This window comes from Opisthorchis viverrini (genome assembly GCF_000715545.1).
Source record: "Opisthorchis viverrini unplaced genomic scaffold opera_v5_11, whole genome shotgun sequence".
NCBI lineage: Eukaryota > Metazoa > Platyhelminthes > Trematoda > Opisthorchiida > Opisthorchiidae > Opisthorchis > Opisthorchis viverrini.
In genome coordinates this window covers 3,874,968-3,889,882 of record NW_008751667.1, presented here as the reverse complement: position 1 = coordinate 3,889,882, position 14,915 = coordinate 3,874,968, and the positions used below count along the sequence as shown (strand labels likewise).

At 43.1% G+C, this 14,915-nt stretch overlaps 1 protein-coding gene across 1 annotated transcript in view; it reads right to left on the bottom strand.

Moving 5' to 3' along the window:
- The window catches only part of T265_01105 (hypothetical protein), a gene marked incomplete at both ends in the record, with an annotated part of 117,988 nt that overhangs the window by 44,830 nt on the left and 58,243 nt on the right, over positions 1-14,915 (bottom strand). Inside the window, one exon of the mRNA XM_009165048.1 lies at positions 3,811-4,223. Within this exon, the coding sequence (XP_009163312.1) occupies positions 3,811-4,223 (413 nt within the window). The remainder of the gene's footprint in view (positions 1-3,810; positions 4,224-14,915) is intronic.

The window sequence follows — 14,915 nt, the reverse complement described above, 5'->3', positions numbered from 1 at the left end:
AGACTAGCCCACATTGCTGTCATCGTGACAACAACCCATACGATCCCATGACTCGTATTTCATTCATTTCTCTGAGATAACAATCCGAAGATAGTCCATCCGAAGTATATTTTGCCTTGTGTCTGTAATACCCTTCTCCTTGTTCAAACTCAGCTTCCTCTTCCACCCTAATAAGAAGAGACTTTGTTGTCATGTGGAACATCTACGTCGCCAAATATTCTGGAGCATATGTAGCATCAATACATGAGCAAAGAACTCACGAATCGTCTGCTCCCGACCAGAAGAGACCATCTGGTTTTGGGTAAACTTTTATTGGACAGCAGGAACACTGTTGCATCAAACTAGTGAGTACCTATTTTCCAATCAAGAGAGGAATAAGGCGGTCGATACAACGCATGGGTCGATAATGCGTCGATAATTTGAACCAATCGCGACGCGCGTGCATCCACTCCCTACTGTCGACCATTTCGGCAGCTGTGAGGACACCCTATGAGGAAAATTATGCACACGATTTATCCAAATGAAAAATACTTTTCCACAAAATGCGAAAATGCCTGTGTTGAGTGAAGCTTATAATTCATTTCTCTACGCGAACATATTCACTTAGTTGGTTGCCATTTGTATTGCTTGATGAAGATGAATCTATAGATGTATTTCATAGCCCAGAACCATTTTTTTCTTAATTAAATGTCAATTGTTTGTATCGTTCGATATTTTTTAGGCTATCTGGTGAATAAAATGCTTGTTTTTTTAAAACTCGAAGCAGTTGTCAGAACACGGTTAATTACCGAAAAAAGCAAATGGGAGAATCGATCGGGCATGCGCGGATTTTAGTAACTTATTGTGAATAGTGCGTCCGAGTACGAAGTGTTTGGACAAACATTTGGGCATATGCACAGTTGTTCTGATATCAAGAGACCATTAGAGTGGATCTGTCGAAAGTGATCCCTGTCCTGGATTTGATAGTTTGAAAATCGAACCGTAGAAAAAACGGAAGATATTCACCTTTAAGCGGTGTTCTCATGAAAATCCACGAAGCCTTCGCCTAATGGTTTGAACACAACCACGAACGGCTGATCGCTAGTGTGATTAACTGGCGTTCAGACTCATTCTTCAATCACGGGATCCACCGTGGTCACAACAACCACGAACGGCTGATCGCTAGTGTGATTAACTGGCGTTCAGACTCATTCTTCAATCACGGGATCCACATCACGTGGTCACACGTGTGACTGGTTCCTAGAACAACGACTCCGGAGTTTTGTGGAGTGTCCACTACTGATTTTTCCCAGAAGGGATAAAATAACTCCATAGGGCTTCACGTCTTGGGGAGTAAAGGTTCCAGGTGTGACTTTTATTGTTATATTCTTGTTGGTTGCTTCTTACCAAGAGTTATGTTTATAAGCCTAAGTAAAAGTCAGCCACACTACTGATTACTCTTTCGTTAATATTCAACTCTTAACCAGGGGTTTGAGAGGCCATCCCCCCTGGAGAGTCATGAAAAACATTTGCACAGGGATTCTCGGCTCTTCCTCAAAGACTGATTTTACTTTCGAAATTTTCTGTTTCTTTTTAACTCGAGTGACGGACTGTCATTTAAAATGCTGTGTAATCTACACTTGTCAGCCCTTGCGCTGTTATGTTGCTCATTCATCCGACTCGATCGTCGGACAGTCGAATTCCGCTTGTCTGGACGTAATACTCTACCATCACAAACGATGAATTCAGCTGAATTCAGTTGAGTCTCCTATCAAATTCATGTGCAAATCAGAGTAGCTGTCAAGTGCTCCCTCTCTTAAATCTAATGGTTTTTCCAACCTTTGATTGTTCGATTTTATTTTCTTCCAATTTATCCTTGTTATGAATGCAGTGAAACTTTGTTTAAGCCCCTCGGTATCCACAGGTTACCTTGGACTCGCAACCTTCTATGGTTCCGTTGCCGCAAAACCCGACTTCACTTAGCAAAAGAAATTAGTTCTCGCTGTAGAGGACAAAAAATTAAAATGCTCACACTAAACTAGAATGGATGACACATCATGATAAGGGTCTACTCAGGACTAAATCAGCACTGCTAATGTGGATGTGACAAACTACTCATGTGGTTGCTGAAAACGCTTTGACAGTTCATAACAAGTTTTACCCTTTTTTGGGCTCATCAGATATGCACAGTCCTCGTAACCGAATTCCGCGAAATTAGCTTACTACTTTGATTTGCATACTAATTTGGTTTTCACGGGAGGCCTGGCTATGACGTCTAAGAGTAAAAAAAATATTTTGACGTCATTATTTCAAGTGGACCAATTCATTCTTGTGGAAACATAATTAGGAAAGCGATACTGTGTGGAAACTACGTCAGAGGGTCCTGAGAAGCTCACTGGAAGATCAAATGTTGAACAAATTCTTTTCCGTTGTCTCTTGTGCTGGATAAATATAGCGTAAATGACAGGTTGAATGGATAACACTGAATGGCAACGCAAACCCTCCCTCATGGTAGAGGGAGGGTTTTCCGGACAAAGTAAAGTCACGTGTCCCGTGAGGATGAATTTGTGAATTGTGCCTCTCCTGAACATGTTGTTAGTAAGTTCGCCCCAAGTAGTCGTTCACATGATGAGTGAAACTTCCTTCTGAGAACTACTCACTCAAGGTGTGTCAGTGGGTGGACGCGTGACGTGGATTCCGTGATGGAATGATGCCAAGCGGTATACCCCATTTAAGTTAAATCTACTTAGCCGCTCAAGTTCTAACCATTCAACCACTGGCTGAAAGATCATACTTTCGAAACTCCTCGAGTTTCGTGAGACGCGCGCTGCTGGATGGAACATGGATGCAACATGGATGGAACAGCTATACACTGCTTCTCAGTTTTTCCGCACAGACTGGTTTCACCGATAGGATGAAATCTCCACTACATCACAACATCACCGAACCCGCTTACATCATCAATACAAATTTGAAGATCGATATCACGGAAAAACAATAGCACATAAGAGGACTGTAGCAGCAGACACGATTGCAGCTATGTAATTTCTGCACATTTACTGGTTTATTTGCCTACTACGTCTGAGTTATACTTTACTTACCTACCTACCTACTTATTTATTTAATACTTACTTAATTACTCACTTTGACTCCCTCTAAGCCCACCGCCTTCGGATAACAAGGTTGACGATGTTTTGATCGCCAGCTCACCATGTCGAGTGCGTGAATACGCCAAGATATTTGCCTCAGGCTCTTGGCTTGACAAACGTGTAGCCCAAGGCAGTATCTTCGATGCACACAGCTGACAAGGACTCGGTTATAACAAACTCTGATTGTCAGCTCCACACGCCCAGACCTACCCAAATCTTGCCTGCCGAACGATGAATGTTACATTACCTTTTTATTCGTTTCAATATTCAACACTCCAACTTAAAACAGACTCACCAATGTACACCTTAAAAATTCGCAATTGGAGATAAGCATCCAATTACGAAAAAATCAGTGGCCGTTTCAACCAACGTCCGACCATTTATTCGGACTTGTTTGGTAATGGCCCCCGTTAAAGGTCATTCAGTCCACGTGGGAATTTTCAGTGTTTCTGATACACGTGTCCTGGCAATTTGCATTCGAGGAAAGTAACGATATGATTTGTAAACAAACGAACTAGCTTCTGGATATCTCTACACCAACACTTGGCAAATTCTACGAAAGGCAAACATTCACTCGGTAGACGGAATTAGGCTAACGTTGTGCACCAAGGGCGGATGGAGTGTATAGCGCCTCGACGAAAAAAGAATCAGGCAAGTATCAAACAGGCCAATATAAACTTACGCATATTCGAAAAGGATGTCCTTCCGCACCGAGTTTCATCACCAGCCGTCGTTGGACCAGCGACAGATGAAAATCTTTGGTCAGGATTTCCTCCTGACTATCAAAGCAGCGTTGTTCTTCGTTGGGGAATAGTTTCGATGTATCGGCAGTTGCTTGCGAGATTCCAAGACGGTCCAAATTGGCGTCGGAGTCTTCTCTTCGTCGTCTCCGACAATATCTTGTTCTTTTCTTTACTTCGACTAGGCTTTGCTCTTGGCCTATTGGCCAAATTCGTTTCGTGTACATCAGTAAATCTTTTCGGAGTGTCAGACCAAGGACGTCCAAATCCTCTCGTCCATAGCGACACCCGCAGGTGAGGATGAGGTAGACGTGCTGACCTTCAACACTGTTTGTGTCAAAAGACAACAGTCCATCTGCGAAAGGCGTAGCACAAAAAAGCAGAAATTGCGTAATACGTCTGAGCAAAACGCTGGAGTTCGTGCAGCCAGGTTCCGTGTTTCTGATTGGATGACTAGGTTACACACTATAATCTGTTGTTCACAACCCTATTGGGACCAAGACCCCTTAAAAAGCAAATGATTTCCCATGGCGTCGATGTTTTCGAAGCGAACGAATCGGGCCTGGGTGTTGCAATTTTGGGGTTTCGCGGGATAGGTATTTCTGTTCATAGTCACACCACTATCGTTCGAAAGGCAGTGTTCCTTTTCTGGCGTAATTATTCCGTTGAGTCCACACCAAACGGGGGAAGCACTGGACTCGAGCTTTGCTCTTGCTAGAGCCCATCAGCAGTGCATATCCAATGGCCGTGCCGGGATTTAAACCCCGGACGTCTGACATGAGAGGCGAGCGTGTAACCACCACTCCACCAACGCACGTTGGACGCATCTGAATTATCACTTCTGAACAGGCGAACGTGTTCACACTTGAGTGATGTGATTGGTATGCCCGACTCATCGAACGACGAAACAGTAACTGTCCTGGTTGTGACGATCAATTGACCCGCCAGTCAGGACTTCCCGGTTAGGTAGCGTGGCACACGCTTGAAACCCACTGGGCAGAATTTTGGTTGCAATTTTGGGGTTTTGCGGTTCAAATCCCGGCACGGCCATTGGGAATGCACTTCTGAGGAGCTCTGATAAGAACGAAACTCGAGTCCAGTGCTTCCCTGTTTGGTGTGGACTCATCAGAATAATCAAGCCAGAACAGGAAGACGGCCGTTCAAACGAAAGTGGTGTGGCTATGGACAAAAATTAGGTTGTCCACACAACGGCACGGCAGTTCGAGGAGCGAAATAACCAGAATAAAAAAGAACTCGGTAAAGTAGTCGGTTTTCTATGCTTGACCACGGACAGACTGACTCTACCGAGCTCTGAACAGCATCACCAAGTATCTCACTTTGACACTATTTTACTCAACGCGAATTGTAAACCAGGTCGCCCTAGAGCTTTGTCACTAAATTGACCGTCTTGTCCTAGACTGGAACTCCCTCCCTGGGCAAACTTTTGTTCCGTGCAGAACGCATATTCCTAAAGACATTCACACCAGTCGGACAACCGCCAAGGGTTATCTGGATGCTGACAAGTGGAAAGTTGAAAAAACTCGCCTTACGCAATGATCAACAGGATTTACGTAATCACACCGTAGCACTGAACAGTGCTCACACAACGCGCCATCGCTAGCCATGTACGCCTTGATGATATCACCTAGAAGGGTGACGAATCGCTTAGGAAACAACTGCTACGCTTGGCGAACAGCTCTATCACCTAAGATGAGTTACAAAAATTTTCTACGCCTGGATTTGTATGCACTTTGTATGAACCCAAAAAAACTGGAAAACTCAAGGGCTCTACGTAACCATGACAGCAGTTGCCGAACACAAGCCAGACCCTCCCTCCAAATCAGATTTTAAGGAATGCAAACAAGTTGGGAAAAATCAGTGACGTCTTGTACGAAATCACTGATAAGGACACATATCTGTAACTGCGGTTATAAATTATAGATATCGTAAAATCACACAGAACGTCGAAGTTTTGTGATTTAACTTGAGTATTATGGCCAGCACTACTAATGAGGGTGATGGTGTCAGAAGCGTGGGAAAATCACTGACGTATGACCAGGTTCCCTTGCGGAAGACTTAGTGTGACGGTGGATACTACTGATGAGACGTGCGAGTAGTATGTGATTTCCTCACAAATCCGCTTTGCGTCTATTGAAAAGTGAGATTTGTTACGAAATTTGTGGAATCGCTATGTAGCATTCGTTTACATTTGAGTGATGATCAATAAGTATCCAGTAAAATTCAGGGAGACCTGTTCGAGAAGAAAATGGATACACAGTTTTCATAAACAAGATGCATATGAGAGTCTCGCTTTCCTGTTCAATAGTCTGTAATTGTTGTTTTCCTATGAAGATCATTTCCCTTAGTGATTAATTCCACCAAAATGAGTAAAAATCACTCAACCAAGAAGAGGAGAATGCTTGATGTTACGGACGTGACGAAAAGACAAACTTGGTCGATATTTCATGCACTTGACTAGGAGAATAAAAATAGCTGTGAAATGGGCAACACTGAAGCTGAAATGCGTTGAAACAGGCTAAAGTTCTGTAGATACCATTCTTAGTTGGAAAACGTGAAAAGAAATTTAAAATCGTTCGTTTGGTTTGTGCATGCTGAAGCGCAAAGCATACGAATGTCGGATACAGTGAACAAGGAAACAGGAGCCTTCGTAGAATAAGAAGTCTGGTGTGAGAGGTGAAAGCAAGCAACTTTTTCACGCCAGCCTTGTATGAACAATCATCCACAACAAAGTACAGAACACGAGATTTGCACCGTACTTATTAGCAGCCAACAGTTTTTTCCAAGCCAGGACTCGAACCCACGAGCGTCTAAAACCAATCAAAGGCTATGCAGTAAGATCCAGCTGTCTGTAGCTGCAACTCGCAGAAGTAATCAAGATAATTACTGAGTTGGCGGCTTCGAGGAGAGCAGTACTACCTCTCAAGCGTAAGCATATTCTTCTGCTCAGGTACCTTTATTCAAATGAGTTTAGCCTACCGTGTGCGATGATGATAGCACGTTTGTTTCACGTATCACCTGCTTAGAGTTCTAACACCGACATTACTGACGAAATTCAATTTCAGTGAAACCCTAGTCGAATACTTCCCTTGTATGGTGTGTGCAAGCTCAGAAGCGGAACTAGTCGAAGAGATCATGCAACTAACCGCAATAGAAAACGAAATGAACCTTCGACAAATACACTCATTTGCAAATCAATTTGGTTTTCACGAGATACTCAATTGAATCTCCCGTTTAGGATATTCTACAGCTAAATGTGCTGCACATAAACGTGAGATTCAGTTGAGTCTCTCGTGATAACCAAATTGATTTGCAAATGAGTGTATTTCTCGAAAACAGTCCAATTTGGGTTCAAGTAGAACATATGGTTGACGGAAACTCGGGGACTGCGCCTACCTGATGAGCCCCAAGAAGGACAAAACCGGTCCTGGGCTTTCAATGGATTTTCAGGAACCTTGTGAGTAGTTTCCTTTAGGAGAATAGAAACATTCCCCTACACACTGTTTAGTTAACTAGATCCGGATTTTTTCATTCTGGGGCGACTTCTCGATACGCTTCTACCAACAAATGTTCACTTTGAACTACGAAAACAGTTCCAGCCTCGTGAAACATGAAGCTCTAGAGTTACCCGGCTTACAATTCGCGTTGAGTAAAAGAATGTCAGACTGAGATACTCAGTGGTAATGTTCGGAGCTCGCCAAAGTCAGTCTGTCTGTGGTCAAGCATCGAAAAACTGACTGCAGTCACACCGTGGACAACATTCAGTAGGAAGCCCAAGCCAAACACAGTTAGTCGATGGAAATGGCCAAGACGTCCTCTATCTCGTAAGTCTGGAGGGCTATTTCAAGAAAGACTTGTCTAGGGATATCTCGATGATTAGTACTCACAAACTATTTCGCTCTCGGACTGCAACCGATCCACGTGGATAAACTGCTGTCATAAGCACCTTTTAGACACATAGAAGATCGTGATGTGAACGGAGAATTCCGCGTCGACAAAACCCACACGTTAGTTTATGAATTTCATACCCATCAGTTGTTACCGAAATATGTGGTCAGTCGCACTTGTGGTCCACCGTTATCCCTGATGATCATCGCTTTTTCTCACATATGGGTGGGTTGATACAATTTTCTTGTCGTTCCTGGTCAGTTTCCTTGATTATCGATGGACTCGTGGTCATGTCCCTGACTTTGTTAGAATCGCACTTGTGTTATCGGCTATTTGATCCTAGTAAACCTATCTGTTGGTTCCTGAGCAATACAGGTGTGCTCACAAACCCGAGTTTTCTCTGAATAAATATCGGTTCGCATTCTGGCGTATGTTTTGATAATGTTATTCATGAGTTATCGTGACTATTCTCACAACCCATTGGTAGTCGGACGAATGCCTGGTTGTAAACCATACTACTCAGTCTTTCCACATTTACAAACTGATCGATGTTTTGGTTAGAGACACATCTGGTGGCAAACTTTCGCTTTTCACACAAGAGTTTCGTCAGGTCAGATTAATAGGTTAGCAGGTTAACTGAATTCGGAAGTAGTGAGAGAGCTACGAGGCGGGGCCTCTTATGACCAGCTGACTTGCTCAGTGATGGCTAACCGTCAGAAGTTTTCGTTGGTTGATTGGTATGGATAGCTAACACTGATCGTGTATTGGCTAAGGCGAGTTGTCTCCCATCAAGCAAGACTTTTGTGGTTTTGCTTCTCCGGTCTAGAACCCCTTAATGATGACCTTTACAGATTTTGTTGGTCCATGTGCGTCGCTAGGACAAGCGGGTCTGGATGAGTATTGTGTACGGACGTAACATGCTACTCATACGGGTACTGAAAAGTCTTGAACAGCTGACGATCGGTTGCGCCCTTCTGGGGGCTAATCTTATTGGCCCGATCCCCATTTTTACATCAACCATTTGTTCCACTTGAATTCAAATAAAATGGAATTCGCCAGGAACTCTCGTTTGCGTACGAATTTACGGGAGACTCTCTTGTATACGATGGTCACCTTTGACTGAATCAGCTTTCTCTGTTTGGGCCTCATACCTTAAACTCATAACAGTCCATTGGTCAGCGCACATGGCTTTGCATTGAGTTGGGTGATATCAAACCGCTCCCCATATGCTTTCCAGTTCTACGCCCTCTAATCTACACACACACACACACACACACACACACACAGATGCTAGGTGATTCCCGTTGAGATGGTCACCGGTTGCTCTGATCGTGTCAGTCCTGATCCTTTTTATTCCAGTACACCAAGGTGACCAGGATGAACGAGCACACTGAAACATTCCGAAACCAAACGCAAATTTCTAATGACGCAGATGACGTCACACCAGCAAGTGGATTTGGTTTTATGCCGCGTGTCGGCTGGTTAACTTGTCTGAATTGTCCCCACTGCAATGACTGAACCTTGCTCAGATTAAAACGTCATCAGTGAGATGAACAATTTGCAATTTTTTCATTGGGTAGGCAATAGACCAACAGTAGCGTCAAGTAAGTTTATCGCCTACTCGTATCATCCATCCGTTCTGCTTGGCACTAAATACATCATGCACGTCTTTTGTTCCATTATTTCTGCTTCTATTTTCTAAGCTCAGGTGAGTGAGGGGCTTGCGTTTTGAACACATGACGTTGAAAAAAATAACGGATTGCGTGATTAGGCCACAATGGCCAAACTATGTGAGTAAGAGAGAAAGGATAAACGGTTTCATAAGTCCCCATGATTTACACACACACACACACACACACAAGTCAAACTCATGGATATGTCAGTGAATACAAAACTGTCTGTCTAAAGGGAGAGTCAGGAATGGATGAGGACTAAAATCTAATCTTTTGTGCACATCGCACACCAAAAAGTGTGCATAAAACCCTTTTTTGTATGGAGAATTGTTTTCAATGGAAATTTCGTCCTGCCAGTGAGCCTGTTCTCTGGAATTTCGAACCCGCGCCCCTGCCGATAGCAATTTGAACATTTGATCGTTTGAAGATATATCCTCACATTACGGGCAATCTATAAGTAGCCTAGAAGTAATTTCACTTGGTGAGTGAAACCTCAATTTGAGAATCAGCCAGTTCATAAGTAACCACGTGATGCGCTTGCGTGATTGTGGTATGAGCGGCGCTACATCCGGTCTGAGTGAGAATTAATCGCACTACGGTTCAGCCACACGAGGCTGACTGGTCAGCTGTTCAACCACTGACCGGTAGGTCGCTGGTTCAAAAAACCCCTTCAGATTTTGATCCATTTGTGGATTAGAAACTTTCAAGCAAACGTAGAATAAAATTACCGGTCTTACGAGGGGATCAATAAAGCCAATAAGATTACAAACGCACATCCAACAATTAAATTCTCCACGATGCTGTGAACACTATTTAACTGTGCACACTTTTGTTAGTTACCTGAAACGTTTTTGGATGGGCTCCATCTCAATGTTTGATTTTGGGAGGGGGCTAAGTACAATCTTATGTGTTTTCACAAGGTTGCTGAGAACTCTTCAACAGCCCACGACCGGCTTTGGCCTTCTGCTTTGGGCTCATCAGGTAGGCGCAGTCTCCAAGTTTCCGTCAACCTTATGTTCTACTTGAACCCAAATTAGACTGTTTTTGTTTCCAGCAACCTTGTGAGTAGTTTCCTTTATAAAAATATGCTGCAGTATCTCGAATATCGTGCCAACTGAAACATGAGGCGGCCTGTGTGCAACGAGAGATTCAGTTGGGCCTCTCGTGAAAACCAAATTGATTTGCAAATGAGTGCATCATCTCATTTGGTTAAGGTTTCGGTAAAAACCACCACACGCCAGAAGTGCGTCGAGTGACTTGATCCCAGATAATTTACTGTACTCGGGCATTTTTCTCGGCCTGTATTGATCAATAAAGCTCGCCACATTTTGACCGGTGAGCAGGATCCCGCCATTACCGCATTGTATTCAGGTCTGGGAACTCAAAATAAACTCTGAAGGCTGCTATCCTAACACAGTTAAATTTTATAACAGTTAATCGGAGTTACTTCCACACAATGGTACGTTTGAAAAGAACAAGAACATTGTTGTTTCATCCTAAATTCACATGGGAAAGAACCACAAGAAGTGCTGTTTCGTTGAATTAGACATATCCACCCTAAAAGTATAGTTGTACATATTTTGAAGTGAAAATGGCCGGAAGCTGTGCTATCTCTCGACTTTGTCCGGTGACCATTTGTAACCAAACGGCAGCTGGTTTTTCGTACCGCGATGGTACACAATGAACACAGAAGCAATTGGCCCCAAGCGTTTCATGCCATGCCCAAATTCTTCTCGCCACTGTCACAGGTGAAAACATCATGGTAACACGAAGCGGCCGTTTCGGATAAAGGTCTGAGGTTTCTCTGGTCTTGTGACCATGAATTCGCAAACGACCGCTTTGTGGCAAATGACACCAAGTTTTATTGCGCATGGATCGATTGGTCCTAACGAAGAACAGCTGTGATTGACTGACCAAGTTATGAGTGCCACTAAAGGCACAAGCAAAGCCGACTTGGTGTTCCATTCCCTTAGCAATCATTTCCGCCGTTTGGATTCGAAACTATGGGGTTTATTGCAGGTCACAATGCTGGAACCATGATTTCGAGAGCCTGGAATCACCAAGTCAGTTGCCATGGTAATAAAATCCGATTAAAGTCAAACTCTAATCAGAAAGAAAAAAGGATTCCACGCGTCCGATAATGGTGAAATAAACTTTACGCATTCCACGTAATAGAATTCTAAAAGTACACTGTGAAAATAACAGAATATCTGTGCAAATTTTATTTTAGCCGTCTTTGTTCTGAATTCTGTTAAAGGTGTGAAATCCAACCAATGTACCAGCCTGCATACCTATGTGGTTTTCACGGGAGACATACCTGAAGCCCATCTGAATCTCTCGTTTATGATGTTGACGAAAATCTGTCTGGTGAGCTCCAAAAAGGGCGAAACCGGTCGTATGCGCTCGAAGAGTCTTGAGCAACCTAATATTACGTCCGTGCAAAGTATTGCAATATCTCGATTATTGTACCAACTCGTAAATAAGGCTGCCTGGTGTAGCACATCCATTTGAGAAAGAATATCACAATAACGATAGATTCCCCCATAAAAACCAAATTGGTAAACACATGAGTTTGTTAACCAAATTTTGTGCAATTTGGGTTCGAGCAGAACATAGGGTTAACGGAAACTCGAAGACTGCGCCTAACTGATGAGCCCCAAGAAGAGCGAAACTGGTCGTCAGCTGTCGAATAATTTTCAGCAACGTTGTTAGTAGTTTCTTTCATGAAAATATACTGCGTATCTCGAATATCGTGTCAACTGAATCGTGAGGCGGCCTGTGTGCAGCAAATTCAGTTGTAGACTAGCATAAACGAGAGATTCAGTTGAGTCTCTTGTGAAAATCAAACTGATTTGCAAATGAGTGTATTTCTCGAAAACGTTCCAATTTGGGTTCAAGTAGAACATAAAGTTGACGGACACCCGGGAACTGCGCCTACCTGATGAGCCCGAAGCAGAAGGGTGGAACCAATCGTGGACTGTTGAAGAGTCTTCAGCACCTTGTGAGTAGTGCAATACGTCTCAAACAGTGTGGCAATCCACTTTATGCAAAAATGACCGCATTTCGACCGTCTCTCAAGGAACACCTAGCCCGAGGCTACTGTGAAAGACAGTCTGCACCCAACGGTAACCACTCATTCACTCACAAACACGAATTTCGCGTGGGATAAAGAGGAAGAAAATTGGAGAAAATTTTGAAAAGGCCAAACGCCAAAGTTCACGGGCAATGGCCTAATCAATGATATGGTTAGATATATCGTTACGTTCTTGAAATCAACACCGCATTTTATCATATCACATGGTGTAGCCATGATAATACTCATGGGGGACATGTGAGTAGTTTCTCGTAACGTAAATCCGCTTCGCGTCTCTTGAAAGGTGGGAGTCGCTCTGTAGCATTTGCTTGCAATTGAGTAGCAGTCAATGAATATCTAGGAAAGTTCAGGGAGACGCGTTCAAGAAGAAGATGGATATTCAGTTTTGTAAACACGATGCATAGGAGAGTTTTGCTCTCCTGTTCAATAGTCTTTAACGCTTCAGTTGGTATTTTCTAATAAATAACTCCGCAGTGGAGGCCTTCTTCCTGTCAGTGGTAGTCGAAGTTTAATTGTCTAAACGGGATTTCATCCCTTCTTCTGAATAGGATAACTGTGATTCATCAACCCTCGTCTCGTTGAAGAGACTTTTGGTCGAAGCCTCGTATGGTCGATTGATTTAACTATTCTTGCTGAGTCCATGAAAACCTGTTGGAGCTGAAACTCTTGGGCTCCTGGAACACCTGTTCTGCAACACCCCGAGTTAGTGACTGTCATATTCTCTACGTGGATCGACAGGTGGACAGATTAACAGTTTGTCAATTCATGTGCTCTCGTCTTGTTCTGTCCAACCACTCACTGCTTGAGACATAGTACATCATTCTTTTACCGGCGACAAACCTGTCGGAAGTTTTTAAATGAGACTATTAATGCTATGTTTAGCATTGATACATTTGCATATGTGAGTGCTAACTGACTGGATTGTCAGGCCCCAAGTTACTTACACTACTGGAAAGTAGTCCAAACAAACTTTGATTGATCTCACGAATCGGTCCGAATCACCGATCCCCAAACTGTTCGTTCTCCAATGGCGATCGGTGCGAAGCGTGAATAGCTCGCGATGCAGAGCTACCTATCCTTCAATCACAGGATCCCAATCACGCGGCCACGTGTTCACTGGGGCCTAGGGTAAATTACCCCTCTTTCTGAGCGACTTATACTTTGATCATTGTCACAGTTAAAAAGTAACCAAGAGGTGTGAATTCCGTGAGTTCGGCAATATCCTTCCTAGGTGTGGGTCACTCACAGCACAAAATATCTACTTTTCAACTGCCACCCGAGGAGTTACAAGTTCGAATTCCACGAATATTCTTGAGATACCCACTGCTGACGATTTCGGCCAAGGGGTAAACAGCTTTAGAGTGATTTACGGTAATTCGGAATGAACTGGCTTCACTGTGAAGGCGAATTCTCGATTAAAATCCTCACACTGTGAGCGAATTAACGTGCGCCATTTAAACGGCAATTTCCCATGGCTTAGGATGTATGGGAAACCTTGGAAAGTAAAAGTTTCGCACATCCTTATAGTTGAAATTTTTACTCTTACAACAAAAATTATCCATTTCTGGAGACTCATATCATGTCTGGAACCGACTATCCGCCGCACGGTATCTTCTAAAAGTGTTTCCAGATCACTCACCTCTTGCTTAGAAAGTCGGTTTCGTTCAAATTAGACAAAAATCAATAACATGAGTGTATGTGTTGGATATCGAGGTATGAACTATCTATCTTGCCAACCGAAGCACACACTTTGAGTATGTATTGCAATACATAGTTTCCCCAAGGCTCATTAAAATGTTTTTATATATCGTTCGCTTACTATATTAAATTTGATCAAGTGTACCCTGTGGCTAAATTTAAAGTTTTTTTGAGGACATTCAAAAGGCGTGTCAGATGTCTTCAAAGTATTGTCTATTGAAAATAAAATGGTATTTAAAGGCAATATAAAAAAGATTTTTGAGTCGTGGGATGTTCCCAAAAAGGGCAGAACCAGTTCCGAGAAACTGACGTTCCTAACGCAAGAATGTCTGTTAGTGAACTCATGTGTTCCACTCATTATTTATCGGTATTACCAAGCAGATACGATAACTATGGATCTCATCATGCTGGTTTGATTGTCACGTGACAGTTACTGGCAAATTCGGATAGCCTTGTCCGTTGGTGGACTGAAGGATTATCGTCAAACTCATGTAGTCAATGCTCGGACAGGGTATTCGTAGAATTTGAATACAGATTGAGGCAGGGTGAAAGTCCTCTACCTGTTCTGGTACAGTTATTCTGACCAGCCTTCGTTGTTAAGGGATCTCGAACACACTGTTCAGGAGTTCCCTGAGCGGTTTAATCACAAAAGTTTGAAACCTGTCGAACAATTTGT